Below are 12928 nucleotides of genomic sequence, written 5' to 3' on the forward strand. Positions count from 1 at the left end.
ACTGACTTCAGAAGAATCTAGCAATAATTTAAATAAGGTTTTAATCTCTTCTTGACTGTGAAGGACTGCACTGATTAAAACGTCCACACAAAAGCAATGTACAAACTAAATTGGGCTCAATTCTGCCAGACCTTCCTCATTTAGCAAAACAGAACTGAAGGAGACAATTTGTTTCTCAGTTTAAGGTTTGGCAAAGCATTCACATAGGATGAAACTACTTTTGTAGGTCTTATATTTATTGAAAATACTAATACACATGCTAAAGTAAAATGAATACATTATTACTGTTTCTTATATGTTTTCATTGTGCTTGTTAAGACGTTGCAGTTTCAAGTATTGCCATATATAATGAACAAAGTTTGCTTCTTAAACAAGGTAATATTCCATATGAAAACCCAGATAAAACTCAGTTGTTTTGTATGGATATTTGAAATCAGAATCTTTTAAAATATCTTGGGCCACATTTACTTTTCAACAAGTGTGCATAACTGCCTCGATATCAGTGATGTCGGCCTTGGTATCTAAGCCTAGCAAGAAAAGATGTAAGAAGAGAAATTCTAATGAATGACAGAGAGGCAATAGTGTGAGACTGTCCTCATACCTGCCTACAGTTGTTTTCTCCTCTCATGCCTGAAATTCCCTGTTTACATGTTTCTGACGTGTGCCTTACTGATATGGCTGGAGCCTGTTACCCTCAGGTACGACACCGAGCCCACGTGCATGAGCTCTGCCAAGCTGATGCTGGTCTGTGCAGAACCAGATCGATCGTGTGTCCCAGCATTAAGTAAAGCTGCCTGGAAGTTGCTTTAACTTACATGAGGAGCATAGCAAAGATAAAGCAAAGACCTCACACTGGTAGGCATTTTGGCTTGGTTTATTTCGCAGCCTGATCTAATTTGTCAGCCCCACGGAGAATGATAGTCTGGCAAGAGCCATGAGAGCAGCTCTAGCTTGGTCTCAGAGCTGCCAAAGGGAGGAGGTGGCAGCCATCCTGAGACACAGCGCATGGGCTGAGCCAAGAGATAACACAAACGAGCCCGAGGCTCAGAAACCAGGGCAGCAGCAAGGCTCCCTGCACCAGCAGTTGTTGGGTAAGAGTACAAGAAGTCACAGAGGATTACCAGTTTTTTCAAACTAGGCTTAGCTTTAAAAAAGCTTGGGAACAACTGCTCCAGTTTAAGATAGCATGGAAAAAAGGGAACGTGATGACCCCAAGTGTCCTACTTGCTCTCCAGCACTCTGAGCCTCAGATAGAAGCAGAGCCTCTAACTTTTAAAAGGCAATCATAGTGAAAGTTTTGCTGGCTTCTCCAGAAGTGCCACAAGTTCCAGAACTCTTTTTCAGGGCATTGTATCTTATTTTACTATATAACAATATATGGAAGATTATCTCATAATTTAATGTATTCATCTATATTTCTTAATCATACAACATCAGCCTCATTGTCCATCACATGAGCTACGATAACTGGCCAAAAACTTAGCGATCTTAGACTTCCTTTCTTCATGAACCAAGCAATTATCACTATGTGAACAAAAAAGATAAAAAGCAACATTTTAACCTTATTTACCTTAAATGTGCCAAGGCTGGCTGACCGGCCAGGGAAAAAAACCAGAATCGGTGACCCCCATGCCACACACACTCACCCTGGTATGCTATGGTATACCTCTGTGGCCAAAGATTACAGGCCTGGTCATGAAGCTAAAATGAGCCCTTAGTTTTGAAGATCATTTCTTTAGCCTTTCTTTAATAAAATGTCTAGTTTAAATTGTGACCAAAATGGATGGCTCATATGAGTAAGAGTTTGCAGCATGTCCTTAACTTACTATATTATTAATATGGTACTATGCAGACGCCCAGAAATGATAATGGAAACACAAGGCTCCATCAGCCTTGAAAGCTTACAGTCTGGATAACATACTCTTTTTTTAGCTGCTTACTTCCTATTGCACACAAATCAACCTAATTATCTACCAAGTCATTTTTCAAATGTTAATTCATTTTTAAAATTTTGAGTCATTTGGCAACAAATCTCCTAGCTATACCTGGATACCCTTAATTGATTTTGGATAGAGAACAAATACATTTAAACACAAGACAACCTAATTTCAGACAAAAATCAATTATATTTTTATCATGTTAGTGTTCAGGCTGAATAGCAATTTAAAGTCTTTGAAACATTTTCTTACACTTATTAAAGAAAACATTATCAATTTGCATTAAAATTAAATATTGTGTTTTTCATTTTGTTGAACTATTGAAAAGTCCAGAGTGGAATTTTCTGAAAGATGCAGAGATTGCCCATAGTTTCCATAAAGACTGAAGTCTGGCAGTAAAATGTTTGTTAATTTTTGGTTGCATTTTCCTAGACTTATATTTTAGCACTGTATGTGGACTGCAATGACATGTCAGACAAACAACTTAGACCAGTATTTTCAAATGTAAAAATTTAAATAGGAAGCCAAAAGCAATTATGAGAAGTATATAATCCGTAAAACTGTCTTCACAATTAGTAGAGATCGTGGAATACTACTCAATCAAACTGTAATCAATGTATACCACTATTAACAATCAAGGTATTTTGAAAATGTCTGCTTTATTGCTGAGCAAATTTAATCCCTTTCTAATGGCCAAATTCCACTTTTCATATTCATGTTCAGTACAACCTACTGCCATATTAGCTCCCCTACTATTAACAAACCAGGTCTAAAAGAAATTATTAAAACTAAAAATATTGAGAATTGTTCTTTCTTAGGTGACAGTTTGGAAAACTCCTTCAGCTTACTTTTCTAAAAATCAATTTTATTTTGTGCTAGATCAGCTTTACAAAAAAACAAACGCACAAAAACATGTGAGGGCTGTTCCAGTCTCTGTTACAGCTATTCTCAGAACCAAAGAGTATATGATAGAACTTTTTTGCAATTTTCGTCTCTTTGTATAGACTTTGAAGTGATTGATATCTAAACTGAATGCCTACCAGTGATCCTGCAGCACCGATTTAATTTCTGTGAGATGCACAGTATTTTGCACTTTAACACTGCCTCCCACTGCTCAAGGTAGGAAAACCAGTTATGCAAATTTCTTGCAAGGCAAAAGGTAACATGGTTTCTTGAGGCAGTGAAAAAAAGGCCCTTGAGGCAAATCTGTGTTATAGCTTCAAAATGAAGTGGCTCATTGGTTTTCAGTATTCTTTTGCATTTTGGTTTGGCAGTAGGGTAAATTATTGGGAAACTATTTGACCTCTTCAGGTGTCTGTGCTAGCTACGCAAAATATGCTCATGTGGGTACAACAAAAATGAGAGGTTGAATGAGAAACACTTAAAGGATAGCAAAAAATTTCATTTTTATTGTTGTAATTTTTGAGTGGTAGCTGACCACTGGAATAAGCCTTTGAAAATGGTGGTTTTTAGCAAAATGCTTGATTAGAGCTTTTAATAATACAAGTCAAAAATAACATTTAAAATAGTGGTGAAAATTCCACCTACTGTGAGAGGAAATGTTTATTATAATAATGCTTTAAACTGATGTAAAATCCTCTGATCCATTACGTATTACAACAGATACCAACAAAAGACACTATCTACACTGTATTTTGTCTTTGAAAACTAATGGCCTGAAACTGCCAAAATCTGAATTACTTCTATAATACCACTTAGATGAATGAGGACTATTCATGGAATTGTCAAGAGCAAATCATGTCAAACCGGCCTAATTTCTTTCCACAACGTGGTTACAGGCCTCGTAGGTGGGAGAGAAGCAGTGGATGATGTGTATCTTAAAGCTTTAAACAAATCTCACACGACATCAGGAACAGAAACGTGGTTTTGATGAACCTTCCACGGAGTGGGTGTAAACTGGCTGGAAAACCGAAACTATAACCGGAACAATTATCAATGCTTCAATATTAGTATTATTAAAAAAAAATACCAGGTGGCATCTGTCCTGGCTACAGGTCTCTTTATTCTTTTAATTAATGACCCAAACGATGAAATGGAATATATTTATTATATTTGCAGAGGACACAAGGAGGGACCAAGCTCTCGGCAAACCATTTTGCAGGCCAAGATGAGAAGTCAAAAGGCACCGACAAGCTGAAGGAGTGCCGCAGAGAAAACCGGAGCGAGATTCAGCGGGGACAAGCACCACACTATGAGGAATAACCCCAAACCAATTTGTAATGCATATGGTCACCCGGTATTTTCCCCCTGGGCGCAGTTTTCTCACAGACAGCGGCAAGGAGCTGCTTTTTTGTGCTGCTGCTTCACAGTGCCGCCGTTCGGCACTTCATCCGGGAAGGCCTCGGTCTCTTCCACCAAGGTCCGCAGCCGCAGCAGTTCTCTCAGTGCAAAATCCTCCATCTCCAGCAAGTTCTCCGCTCTCCCCGGGGCCTGCTGGGCCCGCCCAGCCCCGCCGCCGGGGCTCCGGGCCTCCCGGGCTGTGCAGGGGCTGAAGCACCGGCCGAGCGGCGAGAGGCCCGGCCCGGCGCAGGGGGCGGGCCGAGGCGCGGCGAGACGGCGCCATCTCAGCGCGCCCGGGGCGGGGTAGGCGGCGGGCATGGGGGCTCCCGCCTGGCGTTGGGCGCTGCGCGCCGTCCGCCTCCCCGTCGGCGGCGGGAGGGCTGCGATGGCGCCGCGGCGCCACCCGGGCTGCGGCTCCGCCGCTTGCGCCGCTCCGTTTGCCGACTCCGCGGTGAGTGAAGCGTGAGCTCTCAGCCGTGCGCCGGGTCCGCCCTGGGGCGGGAGGGGAGCGGGACGGCCGTGCAGGGTCGGGCCGTCGGTGTGCTTGGGGGGAGCAGCGGGGGGTGGGAAGCAGGAGGACCGCCGTGGCCTAGACCTGCTCGGGTGCCCTGGCGGGCCGTGCCCTGGCGGGCTGCGTTCAGCAGTTGCTCTGCGGTGTGGGGGCACGGTCGCTGCAGGGCGTTAGCGGCGTGGGGTAGTCTGGGGCCACGGCCAGAGCGAGCAGAGGAGGGCGAGTCTCTGCCGGGTTTTTTGCCTGGACCGTGGTCAATTCTGCGGAAGTAGCGAGCGGTCGCTCGCTGCCTGTGGTGGTCACATTGGGCCACCAGGTATTAAGTGGGACGCTGCCTGTAGAGATGCGGGCTCCTGTCTGGTAGTCTCCCCGTCCTGCTGCGGGGGGCCCGCAGGGTGCAGAATCTTGTTCTGAAATAAGAGCGAAGTGGGACTTGCTCCAGCGAACCGGCGCTGGTACAGCTGCCTCTGACCCGGCTCGGGGGACGGGCAGCTCTGCAGAGCTGCCTGTGCCTCACCGGCGCCTCAGCACCTAGGGTTGCTCTTCCCTTGCTGTTGGCTGTATTTGTTGTGCTTGAAGCAACGGTAAGGTGAAAGACTGCTAGGTCTAGCCTATTTTTTAAGGCTTCTAGGTCTTTAAGTGGTGGTTTGGTTTATTTTAACACAAGCCCTCATTCTTTTTTTCTTTTAAGTGTTAAGATCGATCATATTTAACTGTGTGTCTTAACAAAATGCCCACTGGGGTTATTTTTAAGTAGGCCCCGTTCCTGCCAGCCTGCCTGTGAAGCAGGCTCTCTTTGGGAGAGCCCGTGTGCAAAACGCTTTTTTTGGACCAGTAGTGAAAATTTCTCAGCGCGCAGGTGGGTTCTTCCCTGTCAGCTTTCTCTGCGAAAGCCGCAGGTTGGTGCGTATGCATTCGCTTGCTTTCTGTTTTTGTTAGTCCTCAAGCTCCAGGGATGAGGCTCTAAGGGACAAACGCATCCGGATCCTCTCACGCGGGCTGCCGAAACAGAAGCCCATAGAAGGAGTTAAGCAGGTGGTGGTCTTGGCTTCTGGAAAAGGGGGAGTTGGAAAATCAACAACAGCAGGTAAGATGGGTTTTTTTAATTGTTTACTTTGAACATTTTGTGCAAAGTAAGGAATATTTTGTAAGGAATATTTGGGCACTTGTTGCGTCATTACCTTCTAATTGAGGCCCACTAACACAGCCCTTCACCTCTGTCAAGTCCTATTGCAGCCATTAAGAATCTATGTGGGTACAGAGGTCTTGGCTTTAAATGAGGTGCAAATTGAGCAGACAGCTTTGAAATAATATCTTCGTAATAGCACAGTGCTGTCCGAGGACAGTCTGATTTCTTAGGCGGTGTAAGCTGAGGTGGAGGGGATCATATGCTGGTGCAGTGATACTGTTCCTGCTTCTCTAGCAGCGTAGGTGTGCCTATACAGTGCTCTTCTGTGCTATGTCGGCATAGTCATGTGCACTGTAGAGGATGCTAATGTTTAGAAGGTTTCAAAATCAGGTCTCTGGCCAATTTTCTCAACTACCGTTATAGGCATTTCATAAACAAAAGATGAAACAGTAGTTACAAACCACACAAACTGATCAGAGCCTTGTGAAGCACCTTGAACTCTTCTCTCAGCCCCACCATTAGGTTTTGAATTAATTTTTCTCTAACTATGTAGTTCCTAGGTGATAGAACAACATAGTACGTGGGTTAGCAGTACTGCAGAAATCTGCTTGAACTTAAACAAAGATGGCACTGAAGGTAAACCTCTTTGCAAAGATCTCTGTAAAGTGTTAGAAATTTGTTTAAAAATCTCTTCCCTAGCATCTAGATTAGAAAAGAGTCATCCTTTAGTTGAATGTTGTCTGCTGTTCATCTCCATTTGCCATGCATAACACATTGATGTAGCTCTTAATTTCTCATTTTGTGGTTTGTATTTCAGCCATGCTTGAAAAGGACTGACTGTCTAATAAATACTAGAACAGACAAACGTGATATCTGTAGTAAGAGTAACTGTACTTAAAAAAAAAAATTGAAAGTATTTTTTTCTGTACATAGGATACACATATATACTATCCTATACATAGGATACACATTCCTGTACAAAGACGTGCAAAACAATCAACACATGCATTTCTTAATGATGTACCTTTTCATCAATGGTTATAATTCATAGGCTGGTTGTTTCCAGTTACTGAAAATACCAAATATCTGTTTGGTACATAAATTATTGTACATAATTTGAACAGTAAATTCAGATTATCCTCCTCATATCTGCAAACAAATGTGCTAATTTAAGTTCCGCTAACTGGCGTCTGTATGTAACTTGTACAGAAAGTATCACACATGTATAAGTAACACTTAAAGAGCTGGGATTTTATACCCATGCACTCAAAAATAAAAAATCAGGGTTCAACAAGCATTAAATAGAGAGTTGAAATGTAAATGAACCATTCAGGTGTTGCTGTATTGGACAGCCTTTTGTTAATGAATTTATTAATTTATAATATTGAGAAGAAAAATTAATCTAGATTCTTGTTTATTAAAATGAGAATAAATTTCGTGGTTCAGATGGACAATTGAAGATCAGATAACTTGTATGAACAAAAGTATTGCATGGCATCATTGCTGAATCATGTACTTAAATTATGTTCTTTGTAATGGAGGTTTGTGGGGAACATGTTTGGTGACAACTCTGCTGACTCATTTTGAGAGCAGGAGTTGAAAAGGAAGGAGGGTGGTACGCACCTCTAATTCCTAAAGCACCACAGAAAATATCATCAGTCTTATCATCTGCATCTCCCTGAAGGACTGTCAAAGCTCTTCATATTCTTTCCCCCAGTGTGTTTATGTTTCAGTTGCTCCAGATCTCCATTTCAGGACAAGTGGATATGCATTCTGGTCAAGTTTGTCAGGGCTGTTCCTTAACCTGTCTTAGTACTTCTGTTGAATAACTCTTTGTGTTTGTTGCATGTAGCTTTCAGATTGTATTCTCTGTTGCTTCTAGCACTTTTTGGTTATCTGAAATCAATGTAGTCAATGATTAAAAGAAGAAATTGTGTTATAGAAATAATATTTTTCAATACATGTTTAAATACTTCGGTTGTTTTTTGTTGTTGTTTTTGTTTGCTTAGTGTAAGTGTTGGTTTGTTTGTTTGTATCCTATGTTTTCTATCTCTTTCCTGTCAAGTTTCTGTCTTTTACCAGCATTCTGCTGTATTTACTCCATCTGGCTAAAGGGGTTTTTTGTTTTGGTTTGGTTTTTTGTCTTTTCTGTCCCCTATTTTGTATTACCTGAAGATGAGAGTACTGTAAAAAATTGATCCTGGCATGAGAAGAGTTCAAAGTGTGATCTTGAAAGAAGAGAAGTTTCTAATTTAGTGAAATGCTTATTGTTTTCAGCTGTAGAAGTGGAATAAAATTAATGGCTGGTGTTCTTTCTCACATTTTTTTAATCCTGCAGTTTGAGGAAGATAAAACTACTGATACTACCAACTACCTTGGCCTTCAGACATTTTTAGCAAAGACTAATGGGCTGAGATTTTTCATCATTGTTCAGGAGAGCTGATAGAGTCAACACATGGTCAAATGCGTCTCAGTCCTATTAATTGTGTTTTAATTTTTTTTTTCTCTTGTATGCTTTTTATTCTGCATGTAGGATGCACTATTATTGAAACTCACCCTTTCAAGGTAGGGGCCAAAATCCATCTATTCACCTGACCAACCCAGACACAGGTCTGGGCTTTGGCAAAGGTGATAATAGTATTTGTTCATAGTTCTTTTCCAGGATCAACATCATGTTTTTTGATTCTGGGCCTTCTCTGCATGTTAGAATATTCTGGTCATAAACCGGTTATTCTATTTGTAAATGCCACTTACATTGAGATGTAAGTATTGGAAGTTATCTTTCAGAGAGAGCTTATCTTAGTTATCTGTAGGTATTTTATTCATGATGTAGATTAACCGCGTCACGGATGTAGATACACTCAGCTGGCTCTGTACATGTCTGATTTTGGGCCAAGAAGTTTTATTTGTATTGTTAGCTCAATGTTCTGAGAATTCAATGGCGCTATTCCTAGGGCCGCTTTGCATTTGGAAGTTACAAAGTCCAAACTAAGAAACCTTCCCAGACTTGTAATGATTTCAAGAAGACTAACTCTGATCTCCCTGTGCATCAGTCTTGATACTGGTCAGGTGGTTTAGCATGGGCAGAGATACCATGGTGACTTTTCATGGAGCCTGCTGTTAAGTTTTAAAAAATAATTTTTAAAAGTTGTATTGAACTTCTGGAAGGTATCTGCCCTGCTCTCCTGCACTCCTGGTTATGGGAACTTACTAGTTAGGGCCAACATGAATGTTTAGGATCAGGGTGGGTCCTCTGCTGCATCTCTATGCCCTCTTGGAACTGACGTTAATACAAAGACAACAGAATGCAAGAATCAGCTGGAATTCAACAGAGAACGTGAGGCGTCCAGCTAAAAAACTCAGGTTTTTCCACTATATTATTCCCACTGTCTCCCTTTTTTCCCTTCAATAGTTGAATATCCTTTATTGAAGAAGCATTGTGGATCATACTTTAATTTTCACACATGATAATTGTATAGGAAGAAGATAGATGTATGAAGTGGTTTTGAGACAGTGTGTGGAGTAACTTGCTGCCTCCTTTGTGCTTCTTCAGACATGAGATGCAGTTGATTTTATTTTTTTCTTTTTTATTTATCATTGGTTTGCTTGTTTTTTCTCCTTATCTGTGATTTGTAGATTGGTTTCCAAGTTCCAGAGGATGAATTTTCCTCTGATTGATTCAGGGAACAGTTAATCAAGCATCTGTTTATATAGCAAACTGAAGAATAAAATCTATATGCTTTATCAGCTTAGGAATAAACAGAGGCTGTGTGCTTCTTGGGGAGAGCTGTACAATTTTCCTTGTTAACCTCCTCACCATTTTGTTTGAAGGAACTTATCTTTCGCAATACTAAATTCTTTAAGCTGGGAATCTGGCTCCCCAGCTCATTCTCAGTACCTTCATACTCTTCCAGTAGAACAAGGCTGACTGCAGCTTGTCTTTCTTGAAAGGCCTTATGGGCTGACATACAGCAATGTGTAAAGAAAGCAAAAGATGTTACCCAAGAAAGAGGGGTTCAACATAATTGAAGCTGGTGAGCCATTAAAAGATAGCATTTCTTGCATGTGCTTTTTAGTTATGGGAGTTAAGTATTGATGGAAGTGTAAAAGCTGTAAACAAACTCACAGTCTTTTTAATTGCTTCATTCTGTTTTTCTGTTTCTGTAGTTGTTACAGATGCTTTCAGGATAGATGAGACTTTGTTTTCTGACATAAAAACAAAGTGAAAAGCATGCATTGCACCTTATTCCAGAAAATATCCATGTTTAATATATCACAAAAAATCAAAAAAGGGGTATGATAATCTTTCTGATCACTGTACTTTAATAGTTTAGGTCAATACTTACCTAATCTCTAGTTTTTAGAAAGTTCACTAGAGACTGGTGAAGGCTACCTATGGTAGGATTATTTTAGTTTTATAGTACAATGTCCACTTTTCAAAAGTCAAGTGGGTACCTCAACATTTTTTTCTTAATGTTATCCTTTGACAAAATACTTAGATTGTATTTTTATTTTGCAGTGTCCTCTAGAAACTTAGAGTTTGCAAGTTTTTGCGGATTAGCTTGAGTTTGTTGGCAAACATGGACTGAAATGTGGGTGCTGCTGCCACTTAAACTAGTAATATTGTAGAGGTGCAAGAAGCTAAGAACCAAGATGATGAATGCAGTTATTAAGTGTGATGTATTTATATTTTCTCTTGTTAGAAATGATAACATTCTCAATATTTAGGAATTAAGTTTTCTTGCACTTAATCTTTTCTTTTTTTTTCCCTTCCTCTTTCTTGCAGTAAATATAGCCCTCGCCCTAGCAGCAAATGATTCGGTAGGTGAACATCTAATTATCAGCCTTAATGTGAAACAAGTGTGTGAGTCATAAATAAAATGGTTACTGCTGGGGGCAGTCACATATATTAAATCTAAGTATTTACTCTGACAGTTAATTTCTTTATTTGTTTTTCATGGACTTCTGAGTTTATACTAATTTGTATATATTTTATCAGTACGGTGAATGACTTAGTAGCTCTCATCCTTCATCTAGGTTTGTCTGTGTCCTTTCCCTTGTGTGTTTCTGAGTTCAACTGCAATTCTGCAAGGCTGTGCAGACATAGTAGAGGATGTTTGTACAGGTTGGAGACATGTAATAAATAATTGAATTCTATCACTTCAGAGCACTGACTTCGAAAAAATATGAGTAAGTGCTGGATGGTGTCCAAAACATTTTTTATAGCTCTAAAGATTTACTTTTTCCGGAGAAATTAATGTGAAACATTAATTGTTAAACAGCTGAGGAAAAAAGGAGCTACGTATCTTCCCTAAAGCTTGGAAGTACATTTTTTGAGTGACAAAATATCATTGCCCAGGTTGGTATTGCTCAAACTATTACTTGGACTATAAATAGACAGTGGGAACCATTCAAGTGTAAAAACAGCAGGTCTTCCTTATGTCCATGTGCTGCGATAGACTGGGAGTTGTTCCATTGTGCACATTTATTGCCACAGAGGTAAACTCAGAAGTAAGCTTCACTTCCTATGTAAGGGTGTATAATGCAGGTTTTGTACTCATAAAGCACTAATTGAAAACAAAGTATGCTTAGCTACTTTAATCTGGTAAATGTAGCATCTTGTTGTAAAAGATGAGTAAAAGAAAACAACAGGTAGAAGGAGTGAGCACACTTCTTTCCACACACAGAGGAATGCAATCCGCACACTTCCTGTAGGAATTTTGTAAAAGATTAAAAAAATTTCCATAAACTCAGTCATACTTGATAAGAAGAGAGTGTTTAAAGCTGTTATATGAAATACGTACTGTTTGTAATGGCTTCTGATCTTGGTATTTCACAGGTTTTAATTCTGTGTTTTAAATAGACTGCTGGAGTAATTTGATTTCAGAGAAAAATCTGTCATCTTGAAAAGCAAAACTGCTTGAATGGTTCCTTCTAATTAACTTTAAAACATGGCATTTGCTGTAATACTTTTACAAAACGAATGTGATCCTGCAATGTGATCTGTGTTGTGGCATGGTCATTGAGTAGCTCCATGGAAACCAAGTCAACTAATTGCACATAACTTTCTGTACCAGCTTAAGCGTTTCTAGGATTGTCTCTGATACTTTTCAAACATGCAGTTTTGTGCATTGTTTAAATTTATATTTAGATAAAGCATCTCTTAGTAATTCTGACGTACACAAGTTGTGGGATTATACCCTTTTGTTAGGAGTTAAACATAGTGATGTGATACACCACTTCAGTAGCCCATTAAAACACTTGTAAAGCACACAAATAAGAGAGACCATGGTCTAGAATGATTGAAGAGGTTGTTGGTGGAGTTATTTGGATAATCAGGGACTAAGAAATTGAGCTGAGAAAGTTAAGTAAACATAGAATGCACTAGTAATTTCTGATGTTACGATTATGTGGTGGTGTAAAATTGGAGGCCAGCATCTGGTGGATGTTAATCAATGACGAGCAGCTGAAATTGATGAAATAGCTGTGACTTGCATGAACTGATGGTCACAATTTAGCAAGCTGCTGCCTTGGTGAAATTGTGCATTGATGTAGTTACAGGTTAGAAAATATGAAATTAAGGTGGATTGAATAAAGTCAACTCTATCTTGTTCGTTCATGCATTAATGTCTTCTTTTTTGTTGTTTTTTAGATGATGGCATACATCATGTTTATGTTTAGCCTTTGGGCTTGAATTTGCTGGTGTGTTCATTTGTGTACTCACATTGATTTCAGTTTACTAGTTTTGTGAGTCAGGGTTATGAAATTAATATCTTCGGGACCTTGATCCAGGCTGGGATTGTCCAGTGCTCTGAATTGTAGGGATCATTGGAATGTTCAGTTTTGTTATGGTGAAATAAATAAGTTGTTTTCCAGAGTCCATTGGTGCCTCCTGCTGAAGTTTATAGTGAATTTCTTTGATCTCAGATATGCAGCAATGGACCTCTTCGTTTTACTTTTAATAGCTACTGATTGTGCGTCACCTTCCCATGGTTTCCCTTCCCTTCGTTGCTATCGTAAGTTCATCTCTTTCTGAGGAAGCAGTAATGA

At 39.9% G+C, this 12928-nt stretch overlaps 1 protein-coding gene across 7 annotated transcripts in view; it reads left to right on the top strand.

Moving 5' to 3' along the window:
* The first annotated feature begins 2798 nt into the window (after positions 1-2798).
* NUBPL (NUBP iron-sulfur cluster assembly factor, mitochondrial) overlaps positions 2799-12928 on the top strand; it is a 92475-nt gene continuing 82345 nt past the window's right edge. Inside the window, exons 1-4 of one of the 7 annotated variants that reach the window (XM_075503113.1) lie at positions 5078-5338; positions 5689-5836; positions 6696-6762; positions 10665-10699. Coding sequence is in view for 1 of the 7 variants with exons in the window: in XM_075503108.1 (XP_075359223.1) it covers positions 4555-4689; positions 5689-5836; positions 10665-10699 (318 nt within the window). In the remaining 6 variants the exon portion in view is untranslated. Of the gene's footprint in view, positions 4175-4399; positions 4690-5077; positions 5339-5688; positions 5837-6695; positions 6763-10662; positions 10700-12928 lie in introns of those variants that run through there. The other 6 variants (XM_075503111.1, XM_075503108.1, XM_075503114.1 and 3 more) reach the window with 6 other exon arrangements.

The sequence above is a fragment of the Mycteria americana genome, chromosome 5, assembly GCF_035582795.1.
Source record: "Mycteria americana isolate JAX WOST 10 ecotype Jacksonville Zoo and Gardens chromosome 5, USCA_MyAme_1.0, whole genome shotgun sequence".
NCBI lineage: Eukaryota > Metazoa > Chordata > Aves > Ciconiiformes > Ciconiidae > Mycteria > Mycteria americana.